Source organism: Mesocricetus auratus, unplaced genomic scaffold, assembly GCF_017639785.1.
Source record: "Mesocricetus auratus isolate SY011 unplaced genomic scaffold, BCM_Maur_2.0 Super-Scaffold_100011, whole genome shotgun sequence".
NCBI lineage: Eukaryota > Metazoa > Chordata > Mammalia > Rodentia > Cricetidae > Mesocricetus > Mesocricetus auratus.
In genome coordinates this window covers 53,401,420-53,420,310 of record NW_024429195.1, presented here as the reverse complement: position 1 = coordinate 53,420,310, position 18,891 = coordinate 53,401,420, and the positions used below count along the sequence as shown (strand labels likewise).

Genomic DNA, 18,891 nt, shown 5'->3' with positions numbered 1-18,891 from the left:
TATGCTTATAATTTTAAATTTTAAGTTCTGAGTTTAAGTATCGATATATTAATAAGGAGGAAAAAAGATGAAAATATTTTAAATTAGCTTAGTAAATATTTGCAACAAGCAATTCCTTTAAATTTACAAAGAACTCAATAAAATTGTCTTTTTTAATAACACGAATATTGATGTATTTTTTATTTCATGTGCATAGTTTTGCCTGTCCGTGGACCATGTGCATGCCTGATGCCCACATAGATCAGAAGAGAGCATTGGATTCCCTGGAACCGGAGTTATAGAGGGCTGTGCACTGCCATGTGTTTTGGGAATTGAACCCTGGTCATCAGGGAGAACAGGCAATGCCCCAACTGCTGAGCCATATTTCCAGCCCCTTATTTATTTACTTTTGTTAAACTACTGAAATCATTCATGGTGGTATACATGTTAGCACGCAGGAGCCAGAGGCCAGAGGATTGTAAGTGAAGGCCAGTTGAAACTAAATGGTGAGAACCTATGTGAGGGGCAGAGGAAAGGATAAAGGAAAAAACTTAAAAGCACCAAAATCTTCAAAGGAAAAGCATTGCCAGGCAGCGCTCAGGAGGTAGAGGCAGGTGGATCTCTGTGAGTTCAAGGCCAGCCTGATCTACAAAGCAAGTTCCAGGATAGATAGTGCTATTACTCAGAGAAATCCTGTCTTGAAAAAAAAAATCAAGCAAACAAAAAAGAAAAAAGAGGAAAGAAAAGAAAAACAAAGAATTCAAATAACTCACAGAAATATAAATTTCAATGGCTGACTAACAAACACTTGAAAAATGTCCATCAAAATCAATGGAACACTCTCTTTTTCTGAGACAGGGTTGGTTTCTCTGTGGCTTTGGAGGCTGTCCTGGAACTAGCTCTTGTAGACCAGGCTGATCTTGAACTCACAGAGACCCGCCTCTCGAGTGCTGGGATTAAAGGTGTGCGCCACCTCTGCCTGGTGTCTTTTTTTTCCTTACTTCATGTTAGTTGATAGGAGAGATGAACCTGCACACTGTAGCCCTCTCCAACACAAGCAAGTTGAAAGTGACTTCAAAATATCAACAAAACAAAGAGCTGATGAGACGCTTGACCAGAAAAGTGCTTGCAATGAACATGGAAGATCAGAGTGTGAATCACAGTACCCACACTCAGGCAAACAAACAAATGCGCGTGTAAGCCTGAAATCCCAATTCTGGGAAGGCAAAGACAGGAGGATGCCCAGGGCTCAGTGGCCAGTCCCTTTAGCCAATGATGAGCTCCAGATTCAGTGAGAGACCCTGTCTCAAAAACTAAGGTGGAATTTCATCCACAGGACCATATAAACTGATGGTGACCTATGCAACATCAGCAGTCAGGAGGTGGTGGCAGAAGTGGTCAGAAAGTCATGGTCATCCTCAGTGCGGACTGCCTGAGCTGCACAAGACCTTGGATGGATGGATGGATGGATGGATGGATGAATGGATGGATGATAGATAGATAGATAGACAGACAGACAGACAGACAGACAGACAGGTAGACAGATAGATGATAGAGAAGAGATTAGGGAAGATTCCCAGTGTTAACCTCTGGCCTACACCTCCCCCCTCATACACACACCATATGTCCAGAAAATGAGTTTTCTGTCCTTTCCTAGTGAAAAGGTAAACTCATGGGACCAGACATGCACAGACTTGTCTGATCTGGTAAGGTGATAGCATAAAGATGTCAGAAGGGTGGCCAGATGCGTGGCCTTAAAGCAAACTGTTAGAACAGTGAGGATAATGATAAGTGTGTCAAAGAAGAAACGAGAGCGTCTGGGGAAAGCTGAGACAAGCCCAGAGATAAGTCTTGTAACAGTGGATTAAAAATTGAACCTGTCGCCGGGCGTTGGTGGCGCACGCCTTTAATCCCAGCACTCGGGAGGCAGAGGCAGGTGGATCTCTGTGAGTTCGAGGCCAGCCTGGTCTACAAGAGCTAGTTCCAGGACAGCCTCCAAAGTCACAGAGAAACCCTGTCTCGAAAAACCAAAAAAAAAAAAAAAAAAAAAAAAAATGAACCTGTCTGTGTGTATGTGAGATTTTCTTTATCTTTAGATTTTTTCTTGTGTATTGTTGTTGTTGTGTGTGATGTGCCCATGAAGGCTGGTGTGAGTACACACAGAACGTGTCATAGGACAACCTTAGGGAACTGATTCTCCCTGTTAGTATGGGATTCCAGATCAAACTCAGGCCATCACAACCAACACAACTCTCCCTCACACACACTACAACTGTTTTTATACAACCGTTGCGTTTACTGTCTGTCTCTGCCACAGAAGTCTAAGTGACCCTGCCGTTCTATGTTCTTACTGCCTTGTACAGTGTCTGCTATATTCCTTGTAGTTAATATGTTTTTGGTGAATTCAAAACACATCCACAGAATATATTCCAATGAAAAAGAATATGAAAATATTTATACAAATTTACTATGTGTGGGTGAGGAAAGAACATTTGTCTAGCACTTGAGAGACCAACCCTGATCAGTCTCCAGCACTGGAGAATAAACAAACCAACAAACAAACTTACTATGTGTTAGGTCCTAGGGATTAAGGAGTAGAGCATAAAATTCTGTTTTACAGGGTTTCCATTGTTGCTGATTTTATGACCTTTCTACGTTGTGGTGGAGTGGTAATAGTGAGGTGCAGGGGAGTTATGTGAGTGCCATTGTGTACAACCTGCCAAAGTCAGTTTCTTTCTCCACCATGTGGGTCCTAGGAACCAAACTCAGGTCACCAGGCTTGAGCCATCTTTCCTGCCTTTAAAAAAACAACAAAAAAAGTTTTTTACTTTTAAGACAGTGTCTCTTATAGCTCAGGGTAGTCTCAAAGTCCCTATGGAAGGGTGGTCTTGAACTATTGATCTCTGTCTCTGTCTCCCAAGTGCTAGGATTACAGATGTGGACCTCCGTTGTAGGTGCTATCATAAAACACTCTCACCAAAAGCCACGTTGGGGAGGAAAAACTTTATTCAGCTTCTATCTCTAGGTCATAGTCTATGGTTGAGGAAAGTCAGATGGGAAACTCAAGCAGGAAATTGAAGGCAGGTGTGCTTGCTATCCCATGAAGCATTACTTCTAGCCAGGCAGCAAACTCATTCGTTGCAAGAAATACAGCAGAAACCATGGAGGAATGCTGTTTGATGACTCATGCATGCCCGTGCTCAGCTAGCTTCTTTTATGCAACCCCGAACTACCTGCCTAGAGGCCACCCACAGTTGGCTTTGCTCTCCCAACATCAACTAACAATCTAGACAATCCCCTATAGGCATGTCCACAGATCAGTTTAATGTAAGCGACTCATCAATTTAGGCTCCCCTTCTGGATGATACTAGGCTGTGTCACTAACAGATAAAACTAACCTGACAGTCTTTGTGCTGGGTACTTCTCTAGAAGAGAAGTAAATAAGATATTGCAACTCTGAATACTTAGAGCCATGGTGGGGAAGTATAGGCAGTATAGTAGGCACAGGAGAAGCTCCTACTCTCTGGGCTCAAAGAAAATCATCACAACATACTCTTTTTTTTTAATTTTTTATTTTACGTACATTGGTGTGAGGGTTTCAGATCCCCTGGAATTGGAGTCACAGACAGCTGTGAGCAGCCGTGTGGGTGTTGGGAATTGAACCTGGATCCTCTGGAAGAGCAGCCAGCACTCTCAACTGCTGAGTCATCTCTCCAGTCCCCATAAAATACTCTTTATAGGACATGTTGTCCTAGTGAAACCTAAAGGATGGATGATTTGGTCATCCAAAATATAAGGGGGTAGGTCAGAGGCAAATTAGAACAGATGTCTGGAAGTGAGGTATAACATGGAATGTTTGGCATGCTAAAAAAAAAGCTCTTAGGACAGGCTTCAGGTGCTCTCTCCCTCTCCCTCTCCCTCTCTCTCTTTCTCTCTCTCTCTCTCCCTCCCTCTCTCTCTCTCTCTCTCTCTCTCTCTCTCTCTTTCTTTCCCTCCCTCCCTCCCTCCCTCTCTCTCTCTTTCTCTCTCTCTCTCTCTCTCTCTCTCTCTTTCTTTCCCTCCCTCCCTCCCTCTCTCTCTCTTTCTCTCTCTCTCTCTCTCTCTCTCTCCCTCTCTCTCTCTCTCTTTCTCTCTCTCTCTCTCTCTCTCTCTCTCTCTCTCTCCCTCTCCCTCTCCCTCTCTCCCTCTTTCTCTCTCTCTCTCTCCCTCTCTCTCTCTCTCTCTCTCTCTCTCTCTCCCTCTCTCCCTCTCCCTCTCTCTCTCTTTCTCTCTCTCTCTCTCTCTCTCTCTCTCTCTCTCTCTCTCTCCCTCCCTCTCTCTCTCTCTCTCTCACACACACACACACACTTGCAAGTCCTAATAAGTCTAGATAAATGAGCTATGTCATTCAGCTCTTCACATGTAGGAAACTGGGTGAGTACTGAAAGATATGAAGGAGCAACACAATCAATTTTATGTTATATGAAGGTCATTCTCTCTGAGCTGTGTGTAAGGGACTGAACACCCAGAGCCAGGAGCCTGTGGCAGTGATCTAGATGGGAATTGGCAGGAAGTGACCTAAGTTAGGCTGTTAACAATAGGGTATAAAGACTAAGATAGACGCCGGGCGGTGGTGGTAGTGGTGAAATTTTGATAAACTATATGAGGACAAGTGATTAAATATTTGGAGAGAAAAAGATACTTATTTCAAATGACATCAAAATTGACACCCATGTCAGTAAAAGATTTGAATGCTGAAAAATGAAAACATAAGCTGGGCAGTAGTGGTGCACACCTTTAATCCCAGCACTTGGGTTGCAGAGGCAGGCAGATCTCTGAGTTTGAGGCCAGCCTGGTCTACAGAGTGAGTTCCAAGACAGTCAGGACTGTTACACAGAGAAACCCTGTCTTGAAAAACCAAAAAATAAAATCAAATAAAACTTCCAGGAGAGTTCTGGTCAAGATAGCCCTCCATAGCACCTCATCTCCATTCCACTTGTTTCAGGAATCAGAAAACTGGTCTCCTCCGGAGACTATGACATATGGGGCTGTAGTCTTGAGGAGGTGGAAGGACAAGGACACAGCAGATAACGACTGAACGACCATTGGAGTAGCAACTGGCTCTGCAACATCTCTGACATTCTTAGATTAGGAATTTTCAAATCCTACCTAAGAACTTCTTTGAGATTAGTACCTGGGATCAGAACGTGGGTATAGCCATAAAACAGCTAGATAAGGCTGGCAGCACACAGGAAATAAGGGGAAAAACTAAGCCAAACATCAACACACAGGCACACAGACATACATTGAGTCTAAAGGCTGTTTGGACATCCTGTTGATGGATAAACCATGGGCTGGAAAACCCACACTGCACAAAGAATGAACAGCATACAGTCATGTGCGTGGTTTAGCTCAAGTACTATGGGTCATTTGTTTCATTTTGTTTTTGAGACAAAGTCTCCTGTAACCTAAGTGGGCCCCAGACTCACTGTGCAGCTAAGGATGGCCTTAAGTTTCCAGTCTTCTACACTTCATCTCCCTCTTAAGTGATGAGATTACAGGCGTGTACCAGCACGCCCAGTTTTGTGCGGAGCTGGACTGGAATCTAGGGCTAGGCATACACTCTACCAACTGCAGTGAGCTACATGCCCAGCCCTTAGCTCAAGATGTCTGACGGGGAACTGGCAGGAAGAGGATGGGAAGATGGTTCAGCAAGTTAAGGTGCTTACTAGCTGCCAAACCCCCAACCCAAGCTTCATCCCCAGGGTCAACATGGCGGAAGGATAGAACCAACACCCACAAATTGTCCTCAGATCTCCATACACACACAGTGGGTAAGTGAAATGTACAAATATTTGAATTTAAAAAGTTTTTACTTTCTCTACACTTGTTCCTAACTTAAATCCAGTCCTCCCTTTGGCTCCACACCTACACCTCTTCAGCTGAATGTTGTTGGAAGAAACCACACACATGCACACAGACAAGTGGCTCTTCGTGCTACCGATGGTCATGGTCAATTCCTAATCCATTCACGTTCTTACTCTGCTAGACCAGTCATACTTTCTCTCAACTCTGATCATTTCTTCCTAGTCTGACAACCAAAACCTCTGATTTTATTTCTAACGAGTAATGTCAATAAAATCCAGAAAAGACTTAGTGCATGCTTCCAATATCATCTCCCTCACCTATCTACACTTGTTTGTTTGCATTCTTTTCTTCTTAAACCATTGATTTTGTTGTTGTTTTGCTTGCATGTATGTCTGTATGAGAGTGTAACTCCTGGAGCTAGAGTTACAGACAGCTGTGAGCTGCTATGTAGGTGCTGGGAATTGAACCTGTGTCCTCTGGAAGAGCACAGGACCGCTGAGCCATCTCTCCAGCCCCTTGTCTGCATTTCTTTTTTGGTTTGTGTTTTGTTTTTTGAGACAGGCCTTCTATGTGTAGCCTAGCTGTCCTGGAACTAGCTCTGTAGACCATGCTGGCCTGGAACTCAGATGTCTGCCTGCCTCTGCCTCCAGTGTGCTGGGATCAAAAGTGTGTGCCACCACTGCCCAGCTTGTTCTGTATTCTTACCTGTTACCATGGATGGTTTTTTGTTCTGCTTTGCTTTGTTTTGGTTCTGAAACAGCATTCCAGGTAGTCTAGGCTGGCTTCGAACTCACTGTGTAACTGAAGATGATTTAAACCTCTGATCCTCTTGCCTCCACCTCCAACATGCATTGTAATACTCAGCTTTAGATTATGTTCTTTTTTTTTTTTTTCTTTTTTCAAGACAGGGTTTCTCTGTGTTGCTTTGGAGGCTGTCCTGGAACTCGGTCTGTAGACCAGGCTGGCCTTGAACTCACAGAGATCCGCCTGCCTCTGCCTCCGGAGTGCTGGGATTAAAGGCGTGCACCACCAACGCCCCACTTAGATTATGTTCTTGTTGTTTTTTTTTTTTTTTTTTTTTTTTTTGGTTTTTCGAGACAGGGTTTCTCTGTGGCTTTGGAGGCTGTCCTGGAACTAGCTCTTGTAGACCAGGCTGGCCTCGAACTCACAGAGATCCGCCTGCCTCTGCCTCCCAAGTGCTGGGATTAAAGGCGTGCGCCATCAACGCCTGGTTTAGATTATGTTCTTAATGGAAATCAGTCATCTACTATATACTGGATCTCATAACTTCTAGTCTATTCAGGGACCTAACAATTCTTGCTTGGGGACAGATGCAGATAGCTCAGTAGCCAGGCACTTGCTTAGTGTGTGATAGGAACCTGGGCTCCATGCTAGAAGGGAAACATTCTTTCTTCCGGTGTCAAATGTTTTCTTCTCTCTGCTGGCCTTTTTATATTAGAGTAAAACCCTACTGCCACATCTCGTGCCTTAATAAAATTCCTGCTATTGCCCTCACTTTTCCATCCCATTATTCATCTATTTTCTACTTTCTCCTTTTAGAAAAATGTCTTGGAAGGACACCCTGCCTATAGTCACTGTGCCTTACTTTTCTCTCCCTATGTCTTCCGTCCAGATCAATCAGGTCCTTGTCCTCTACCTCAGTCCATTTGGGCTATTGTAACAAAATGCCACAGATTTTATTCATAATGTGTAGCTGCATGTGGGCTCACACTTGAGGGACAGCTTCCAGCATGCTCCTTTCTGATGGCCGTCCCATGGCAAATGAGCAAAGCCGAGGGGAAGAGGTAATCAGCCTTGTCCTTTTGTAAGGGACTCATTTTTGCAGGACTTTCATTAGTCCACTGATGAGGGGCACAGCCCTCCTGGCCTAATCACCTCTTAAAGGGTCCCCCTCTTAATATCATTAAAATGGAGATTATATTTCAACATGAGTTTGGGAAAGGGCATTTAAAACCCAGTCCCTTTTCCTAATCCCCATAGCACCTCATTAATTTTCTTGTCAAAACCACCAAAGACTCTGCCATTGCTGAGTCTGTTGAGTGATGCTAGCCCTCATCTTGCTTGATCCATTCATGGCACATGGCTCCCATGGCTTTCTCTGCCATATTGTCTGCTCCTTCTCTGTCTGTCTGTCCTGGTGGTTTTTCCTTATCTCCACAGCCTTTGAGTGCTGGAAGGGCTCAGGCTTCGGACTTCTTCTCTTTAATGTTTACCATATTCACTGTAGTAGTTTAAATCATTACTTATAACCATTTGTTCCCCCTCTTCTACAAAGATTTTATATCTGCATCCTGGATTTGCCTCAAATCTCTCTTCCAAGCAGAACAGGCAGCCTGGCCCCATTGCAGGGCTGGGCTTGTTTTGCGGCTGTTAACTTCCAAATAAACCCAAAGCTAGCCGGGCGTTGGTGGCGCACGCCTTTAATCCCAGCACTCGGGAGGCAGAGGCAGGCGGATCTCTGTGAGTTCGAGGCCAGCCTGGTCTACAGAGCTAGTTCCAGGACAGTCTCCAAAACAATACAGAGAAACCCTGTCTTGAAAAACAAAACAAAAAACAAAACAAAAAAAAAACCCAAAGCTAAAAGGAATTTGAATTAGGCCTACAGCTGGCCATAGGCTAGAGAAAATCTAGAATCCTTGTGTGTAAAAATAGCAAGAAATAAATCCTAGCAGGTATAATTCACTGATATTTGAGTTGTTTGTTTCCTTAACAATACTGAATAACAAAACTCATATTTTTATTTAGAGATAGGATCTCATGTACCCAAGGCTAGCCTCAAACTCACAATTATAGTCAAGTCAACTTCTGATTTCCCTGCCTCTTCTTCTCAAGGGCTGGGATTTCAGGCATGCACCACCATTCATGAAACTTCCTATGTATACAGTTGCCAACTTGACATCTGCATTTGACATCTGAAGGCTTATCAAATTCAGTAGATCTAAATGTAAGTGAATTTGTCTTGAGTCTTTCCACTGTCAACTCATGGAACGATCAACATTCGAAGACCAGAAACAACAAAAACTACAGCCATCCTGATTTCTTAATTTTGCTAATATTCCACGTTGACTCATCAATGAATCTTGTGGCTTCTATTTCGAAAACCAATTCCGGCTCTGGAAAACTTTGATGGCCCAAGTCACGATCGCACATGCTGGTCCTCACCAGTGGGATGTAAGCTTCGCTTTGTCCATCTTAGTCTGGGTTCTTTAGTATTCTTGAGAAAGTTTCTCCAGAGAAGGAAAAGAAGAGCTAATCAACAACTACCCAACGCATGCCACTCAACTCCAGGTGGGCCGGAGATAACAGGTTATCTTTAGTCACCACCCCTATCACTATCACTCTTCAAGCCATCATTATCTCTTCACCTGGGTTATTCTGTTTGCTCCTGTTTGCCCCTCCTCGCAGGCTTCTTGAAAAGGAATGATATTGCGCCTCTCATTCCTCAGACTTTCCTGTCTTCACAAAGCTGCCCACTTCACCACACTAAGGGGAGAAGAGCAGTTGTGATGGCCTGCTTCACGGCACTTTTCATTCTGCGCACGCGCTCACCTCACTGCTCCATCTCATTTGTTATGTATGACTCAGTGTCCCCACTCAGCTCAGGCCCCAGCGGCATCTTCGCTGCTCCTTACACATCCCATGTATGCTGTCACTTCAGGGCCTTGTGTTTGTCAGCTTAAGATGTTTGCTGTTGCTGCCATTGTTTTGTTTATTGGTTCTCTCTCTTTTCCTCTCTCTCTCTTCCTCTCTCTCTTCCTCTCTCTTTCTTTTTCTTGAGCCCAGGTTTAGCCTTAAACTTGCTGTATATCCAACAATGACCCACCTGGGCCCCCTGATCTGCCTGCCCCTAAGGTGTGATTCCACCACTCATCTCTTTGGCCTGCTTTCTGATCTTAAGGGTTTTACCTACCGCCTTCTTGACAGTGAGGCCTTCCTGGCCACTATTATAAATTGCCCCAGCCTGGCAATCCTTCATCCCTACAATCCCCCTCTATAGCACTTATCACAGAGTAAAATTTATCACACATAAAATTTCATATATAATAAACTGCTTATTGTTTCCATGCCTGTGCTAGAATATAAAATGCTTCATGAATTTCAAATAGTTTTTTTCTTTATTTACTACATTATTGTTTCTTCTGAGACTGGTAAATGCTCAAAAGACATTTGTCAAAAAATTCAATATAATTAACCAAATATAATTTCCAGAATATATGAAGTGCTTCATGTCAAAAGGAAACAAAAGGGTTGGGATATAGCTCAGTGGTAGGATGCTTGCCTAGGATACATCAAATCCTGGATTTGCTCTCCAGTGCAGGGAAGTGGGGAGATCAAAATAATTAGCCAATGCTATGAATTATAGGTGAGACACATACTCAATAGCCTAAGAAAAGGGATTCATATCACTAATGATAGGAATACAAAATGAGATCTAGAAATTCTTAATACTGAAGAGATATCAAGGAGCTATAAGTCTCATAATGCTGGCACACGTGGGAGACTGTAATACTGAAACCTGTAAGTACTCAGACTCATCCTCCTGGCAGTTAAAGTCATACATCTAAATCAGTCAGTATCAGTTGGAATTGGCCACAGCATCCTTCTGACAAAAATGTTCATAGCGTCAATAATAGTCCCTAACTGGAAATTTAAATGTTCATCAAAAGCATAATAAATACATGAACTTGGGACATGTATATAATGAAAATGAACCAACTTTTGCCCAACACAATGAAACCCTCTGAAACCTCCTGGAAGCTAAAGGACAAGGTCACCTGAATGACCCAAGAGCAGGGAACCAGTGAGACTCACTTCTCAGGATCAAACAAGAAAACAGCAGGGCTGAGGGTTGGGTTTGAATCCAGCTCCTCTTGATTGACAATATGGAAGGAACCCTCACCAGGTGGGTTCAGTTCCAAAACAAGCCAAATGGGCACCCGCTATCACCTGGGGGGGAAGGGGAGTTCTACTGAGCATGTATGCTACAGTGCATTTTCCTGTAGGCTGTTCAGCCTTTACTCCCTCAATTCATGGCCAGCCATTTCATTGACCAGGTAAGATCTTAGGTCCCATGGAAGAAAGGATCGTGCTCAGCTCCAAGAGGGAGATGGCGTTCATATGAATTAAGGTAGGAGAGGGAAGGAGTGTCACTTCAGAAAGGAAAAAAAGAAAGAAAGAAAAGAGTAAATTTGATAACTCATAATTAATCACTTGACTCTATTTTGTTTCCATTGCCAAAAATATCTGGATCCTGAATGCTAGGACTAAAAGCTTGTGCCACCATAACTGGCTGAGCACACATTACTCTTTTAGGGGACCCAAGTTTGTCCGCATCCAAGTCTGGTCATTCACAAACACCTGTGACTTCAACCCTGGGGGATCTGGCTTCTCTTTTCAGGCTCCCACAGGAACCTGCACTCATGTGCACATGCCCTCTCCACACGCACATAATTTTTAAAAAATTCACTTTCTCTAAAGTAGACTGAGCTAGAGAAATAGCTCAGTCAATAAGGTGCTCGCCCCAAAGCATGAAGAAGTAAGTTCTGTCTCTAGAACCTACATTAAAATGCTGAGTGTGGTGGCACATGCTTAATACCAGTGGTGGGAGGCAGAGGCAGGAGAGACCCTGGGATTCACTTACCAACCAGTGCAGCCTAATTGTTGAGTTCCGGAACAATCAATGACCCTGTCTGGTATGGCAATGGACACACAACATAAGTAAATAAATGTCAAACAAATATTTTTAAAAATGCATTTCTGATCTCGAATTCTATAGAAGCTGCCAATTATGAGTAAGCGTGGAATAAAAACATTTCAGATAAGCAAGCTTTCAAAAACCCGCTGCAAGGGAACCGTTCTAACTTGGGAGCTATGAGAGACAGAATTTTACAAAACAATGGAGAAACCAAGAATGAACCCACACAGAATCAAGAAAAGAGGACTCTCACAAAGGAAATAAGAAAACAGCAAGAGTCCCGAATGGTTAGCTGTAGAGAACAAACGGAGGCCTCCATTACCCCCAATACTTTTATCAGGAAGGATGGAGGACATGACTCAGAGTATGTGATGTATTTAGTTATAGAGAGCTCTGGGGAGGGAAAAAGATAAATTGTGACAGGTACACAGAAAACAAAGAGAAAAGACAACTTACTGAAGTATTTTTATAAAAAATAAAATGTTATCATACCGTGTTATGTGTCTCAACAGTTGACAATATTTGATTAGTTCTTGAATGGAGAATGCTTCCTAGCTCTACTGGGCAGGCTAAGAGAGTAGCCATAGATCTCTGACATACAGTCAACCAAAGTAGAAAAGGCAGTTATACATGTGTGGCTGGAAAGAGCAAACCCTGATGATCAGTCAGTGGACAATAAGTAAAAATAAAGTTTAACTGTAGAGGCAGGGTTAGAGAAGTGGCTCAGTGGTTAAGAGCACTGGCTGCTCTTCCAGAGGACTCTGGTTCAGTTTCCAGCAACCGCATGGTGACGTGTAACCATCTCTAGCTCCAGTTCCAAAGGATCTGAGGCCATCTTCTGACTTCTGCAGATACTAGGTACCAATGTGGTTCACACATATACATGCAGGCACAATACTCATACACATAAGTTTTAAAAAAAATCAATAAAGGCTAGAAAATACTTTAGGTTTTAAAAAGAGAAAATGTTTAAGTAAATTGAAGAAACCACAGGAGATGAAAATGATCTTGAGTAAACAAAGTTGGGAAAATATGATTGCTAATTTTTCATTATTTATTTTAAGATAGACTTGGAGAAATCATTGCCATTTATCCCATTTTAAAAATCAGTTCACGCCAGGCGTTGGTGGCGCGCGCCTTTAATCCCAGCACTTGGGAAGCAGAGGCAGGCGGATCTCTGCGAGTTCAAGGCTGGGCTAGACCGACAGCCTCCAAAACAATACAGAGAAACCCTGTCTTGTAAAAACCAAAAACAAAAAATAAAATAAAAAAAATTAAAAATCAGTTCACTAAAATGAAATGTAAAGTATATATTTGGAAATAGTCTGATAGAGGGAATAAGAAAGAAATGTAGGCAAAGAGGATGCTATGTTCTGATTTTGAATTTAAACAACTAGGAAAATATTACTGCCACTATGACAGAATCAAGAAAAGCAGTCTTGGGCTCTGCCAAATGGCCTATTAGGGTTAAACCACTGCCAAGCCTGATGACCTAAATTTGATCTTTAAAGCCCACATGGTGGAAAGAGAGAACTAATTTCTGCAAGTTTTCCTTTGATCTCTACATGGCCTCAATACACACACGTACACACACTCTCCCACTCACACACACACACACATACACACATATACACACACACTCATACACACATACACACATACGCATATACTCACACATATTCACACACATTAATTAAAAATGTAATAAAAAGAAATGACAGAAAAGTCATTTTGGGGAAAGATGACAATGTTTATGCTAGTTCTACATAAGCTATGGCCAGTGGCTCTTCTGGTGGACATGTCACAACAGGTCAAACTAGAATGCACATTTGCTTGTCTGATCTACTTGAGCTGTATGAGATCACTAGTGTGGGCAATGTAGAGTCCAAGTTGAAACCAAGCAGAGAACTTTGTATTTCTCAGGAATCTGTTAAAGAGAAACATTCAAGAAGGATGTGAAGACATAGCTAAGTGAAGTAGGAGACCTTGAAATTAATATATATATATATATGTATGTATGTATGTATAAACATATGTATATATAGAAGGGGGGAGAAAATTCTAAAAGAGAGAGGTTACAAAACTGTTCCAGAAGTTCAGAAGGATGGACAGAAACTTGATTTTGGTGACAAGGAAGTCAGTGGTGACCTTCCTTAGGAGAGTTTTGGTCTAGCAAGCAGAGGAAGTCACGACTTGGGTATATAGCTTGGTTGTCTTTAAAGAATTTCCTGATATCCCATGATACCAGAGTGTCACCCTATGTATTTATTGTGTGCTGGTTACAAGAGGAGACAAAGTCTTGCTATATAGCCTTGACTAGCCTGCTATTTTAGTAAATAACTCAGGGTAGCCTCAAGCTTGAGTTCATCAATCCTGCCTCAGCATCAGGAACAAAAGCAATTGTAGCTTAAAGGAGAAATCTGGCTGTTGGCTCTTCAATTCAGTCACCTATCTTAGTGTTACTGAACACCAGTGAGAAGGAGTGTACAGGAAATGTGGTGTCGTGTGAAATACACAGTTCCGGAAGCACATTCTAACCAAGCTGTCAACTCTGGAGGGAAATCCCCCTTTGTAAGTCTCACAATAGTTCCCAAAACGCAGGTGATGTTTGATGATACAACACAAGAAACAATTCAATATAAAAGAGAAGGGAGTGGCAGGAGACCGGGCGGGGCCGGGAGGAAGCCGATTCCCGTGCTGTGGAACTGAGGAGAACAAAGCTGCAGGAAAATGGACAGTGAGGTACAACGGGATGGAAGGATCCTGGATTTGATTGATGACGCTTGGCGGGAAGACAAGCTGCCATACCAGGATGTTGCCATCCCACTGAGTGAGCTTCCAGAGCCTGAGCAGGACAACGGCGGCACCACAGAGTCTGTGAAAGAACAGGAGATGAAGTGGACAGACCTGGCCTTGCAGTGCCTCCATGAGAACGTCCCACCCGCTGGAAACTGACACTGGGTTCCTCTCCGTTGGGGGGAGTTTTCAAAAATACGTAGATACAGCATGTTTCTTCTCTGTCTCCGAATTCAGATCTTTGCATAATAAACACTCAAAAACGTGAAAAAAAAAAAGAGAGAGAAGGGAGTGGGGGAGTGTTTGTGTGTGTGTGTGTGTGAGTGTGCGCGTGTGCGCGCGCAAGTGCACATGGCCCTGGCTGTCCTGGAACTCGAAGTGTATACCAGGCTAGCCCCAAACTCACAGTGATCTGTCTGCCTCTGCCTCCTGAGTACTGTGATTAAAGGCACTACTATGCCCAGCCCATGACTTCTAACAATCCAATCCAACAGAAAGGATGGCTGTAAAAGACTCTTGTTTCTAGGTTACCTGCTTTCTCTTTCCTCTGCTTTCTTGCTTGTTTATTGAAGCCAGCTGCCATGCTGTGAACTGAACAATGGGGAGACCCCCCAGGCAAGGATTTAAGGGATGCCTGGGGCCAACAATACTATGGAATCCAGGCTCTCCAACAGCCACAAGGACTTGATTCTTCCAACACCCAGCAGATGTACCAGCAGAGCCTTGGGTCACTTTGTAAGGGACCCTGGGCTTAGATAAGTCTTACCCAGATTCTCCACTCACAAAAACTCTAAGACCAGTGAAAGTTTGTTTTACACAATTAAGTTACAGTTAATAATTTTTAAGATTTGTTTTTATCTTAGAAGTATAGGGGATTCATCTGTATGTCTGCGTATCTGAGCACCGCAAGTATGCCTGAGGGCACCTGATTCCCTATAGCAGGAAGAACAGACAATTGTCAGCTACTACGTGGGGGCTGGGAATGGAAACTGGTTCTGTAGAAGGACCCTGTGCTCTTAACTGCTGAGTCATCTCTCCAGCCCTGTAAGTTATGGTGAGTTTAGACACAGTCACAGACGACTAATACAACGGAGAAGGGCATCTTAAGAACCATAGGAGGCCGGGCGTTGGTGGCGCACGCACGCCTTTAATCCCAGCACTCGGGAGGCAGAGGCAGGCGGATCTCTGTGGGTTCGAGACCAGCCTGGACTACCAAGCGAGTTCCAGGACAGCCTCCAAAGTTACAGAGAAACCCTGTCTTGAAAAACCAAAAAAAAAAAAAAAAAAAAAAAAAGAACCATAGGAGATGAAGAAGTGCGGAGGCCATGAGTTAGGACAGTGGGTATTGCTAGGCTTTTAAGGCTGAGCTTCTCCAATATGATCCAGACAACTCAGGCTTCTTATTAGAAGGCAGATTTGGGTTTGCTGGCCCCAGGGAGTCTGAAGTTCTATGTTTCTAACAAATGCCAGGTACGTCCACATTGCTGGCTTTATATGCAGAGCAATAAGGATTTAAAGCATTGGATGAGCAGGGTGGAGCCAAGAAGATGACTAAATGGGTCATAGGAACATCCAAATCAATACGCTTGAAAAGAAGGTCAAACTATTTGCTAAAACAGACAGGCAGTGTTAGGGATACACGAGGAGACACAGTGTCCAAGGTGATGCCTGCAAACACAGACAAGCAGGTACATCTGGGTGACATTTTACAGTAGTGGCCGGAGACATGGCTGGTGGCTCAGAGCACTTGTTGTTCTTTTTATTTTATTATTTTCTTTTTGTTTTGAGCCCTTGCTGACCTTGAACTCACAAAGATCTTCTGCCCTTTTGCCTCCTGAGTGCTGGGATTAAAGTCATATGTTACCACACTTGGCAAAACAATTTTCAAACGAGTGGAGAAACCCTCTATTTAGTGTTTTATATGATAGGCCTTGAGGGAACAAAAGCAGATAAGAGTCATTTTCTCAGTTCCTGAAACTGTGGCAGAAACAAATTCATGAGCAACTATTGGAATACAAGATTATGGTATCCTGGCAGGCATCAAGACTAAAATTTTCCCGAAGGCTCACAGGTAGAAGAGAATTCATAGAATAGTGAGAAGTGAGTCAGCTCTTTCTTTATAGCAGTAGACACTGAGGGAGAGGCCAGGAGCTCTGGAGAAGTGAATGTATAAATAAGAATCAAGACCACTTTCCTATACCAGCAATTTCTAATTTATGCTTGGTTTCCTTGGGGGGAAGAGAACTCACAAATGGGCCAATATAAATACCACCCCACTGGCTGGTGGTTCTCCCTGCAGACGAGTAAAGTGGCTTTCTGATTATGCATGAGTAGGGATACATGAGCCAGTTTTCTTAAGAGCCTGGTCAACCCAGGATAAGACAGGATTGAGGTTGCAGACTTCCAAAGGCAGGAAACCTACAGAAGCTCTCAGGAGTCAGTTAGTGGTACTACTGGCCACAAACAGAAACAAGAGGCAAATATCCTTAGATTTAGATAAGTTGGGGGAGAAGACCTTTAAAAAGAAACAACAAAATCCGTAAGAGCTATGTGGCGGTGACGTACACCTTTAATCCCAGCACTAGGGAGGCAGAGGTTGGCAGATCTCTGAGAGTTCGAGGCCAGCCTGGTATACAAAACAAGTTCCAGGACTGCCAAGGCTACACAGAGAAATCCTGTCTCAGAAAACCAACCAACCAAATAAAACAAAAAACAACCATAAAAGATTAAACACAGGTGAGTAGTTACCAAAGTGCTTGAATGACTTGTGCGTATTTAATAGCTACTCAGGGCGCGGAGGCAAGAGGAACTCAAGTTCAAAACCCGCTTGGACTACTATGTTGTGCCAACACAGACAATCCTGTCTTAAAATCAGAAAGCAATAGGAAGGCTATAGGGACACGACTCAGTGTAAGATGTTTGCCTCACAGGTATGAAACCCTCAGTTCACTCCCTCGTACAACGCAGGAACAAGCCGAGATCAGAAGCAAAGCCTTTGACCACAAACATTACCGATGAGGAGGAGAGAAATGTATATGGGTCATGGGGCCTCTTCGAAACCCCAAGTGTGGTGAATTTGACATCACACATTGGTATTCTTGACAAGTCTGGCTGTTTTCCCCTCTCCTTTAACAGCTCTGTTCTCTTCCTGTCTGCTGTCTCACTAGTTTGAACTGCTGTGATCAGGGGTGGGTGTGAGCATGTGAGCATACTAAGCCACAGTGGGTCTCACGCCCCTCCCCTGCTCTCACGGACACCTTCACAGTAAACTGGCACCCTGTCCTTTGTCCACAGGATGCACTGAAATCACGTGACTTTTATCTGTAATCACTGCTTTTCTCTTAAAATCATTCCCGGTACCAGGTGAATGCCCCCAGAGGAGGTGACATAATTTTCCCTCTCTAAATTCTTACTCACACTCAGTATCAAACACTTGGTCATTTTTTGCTACTGGTCACTGTGTATATCCACAATTTGTTCCAGCTGACACTAAGATGCACTTGGAGTCTTTTTACTGAATCTTCATACACACACACTTGTGTCTCAGAACAGACTGGATTCTTATCAGTTCACGTGGGTACAGAGTATTCCAGCATGTAGATAAAGCAGGGTGTTTGGCCTGCATGTGTGTCTGTGTACCACAGTTGTGCAGAACCCCTGGAGGCCAGAAGAATGTGTCAGATCCTTGGCACTGAGTTACAGACAGTTGTGAGCCATCACGTGGGTGCTGGGGGTTGAACCTGGGTCCTCTGGAAGAGCAGTCAGTGCTCTCTTAACTACTGAGCCTGTTTCTGAATTTTTAATATTATAAATTAAATTGCCACAAACATTCTTGTGGCTGTCTTTCCTAGTCAGTTGCTAACTTGGAGCATATTTTTCCCCCTGAGACAGGGCTTCTCTGTGTAATAGTCCTGGAACTGGCTTTGTAGACCAGGCTGGCCTCGAACTTGCAGAGCTTCCCCTGCCTCTGCCTCCCAAGCACTGGAATTAAACGTGCTAGGGGCTGGAGAGATGGCTCAGAGGTTAAGAGTACTGACTGCTCTTCCAGAGGTCCTGAGTTCAATTCCCAGCAACCACATGATGGTTCACAACCATCTACAATTCAATTTGGTACCCTATTCCAGTATGTAGGTAGAACACTGTATATGTAATAAAGAAATAAAATCTTTAAAAAAAAACAAACGTGCTAGCCACCACCGTCCGCCTGGAGCCTACTGTGTGAGAAAGGATTAGTTAATTCACAGATGGATGATGAAGAGGGTCATAAGGAAGGAAGGGCATGGCCAGATTTTCATCTTCAAAATATCTGCCTGGAATTGTCATTCCTGCAAAGAGATGGCTTCAAGCAGGGGGTCAAGATGAAGCATGGTGAAATTCTGTGCAGCTGAAGCCATAGTTAACAGAGTGCTGCGGGGCAGTCTAACGCTGAAGAACCCTGCTTAGCCAAGTAGTACTGATGAATCCTATCACACTCACCTAACGCTTCTTCCGGTTTCTTATTTCACCTCTGCCTGCCCCATTACAGTGCCATAAGAAAAAGTAGAAAAAATGCC

The 18,891-nt window shown here is 43.5% G+C and overlaps 1 protein-coding gene across 1 annotated transcript; it reads left to right on the top strand.

The window, feature by feature from the left end:
* The first annotated feature begins 14,212 nt into the window (after positions 1-14,212).
* LOC101844418 (anaphase-promoting complex subunit 13) lies at positions 14,213-14,601 on the top strand. Its single transcript, XM_005081491.3, has one exon. It carries the CDS (start codon positions 14,273-14,275, stop codon positions 14,495-14,497), a length of 225 nt encoding a protein of 74 aa, XP_005081548.1. The 5' UTR covers positions 14,213-14,272; the 3' UTR covers positions 14,498-14,601.
* Positions 14,602-18,891: the final 4,290 nt, after the last annotated feature.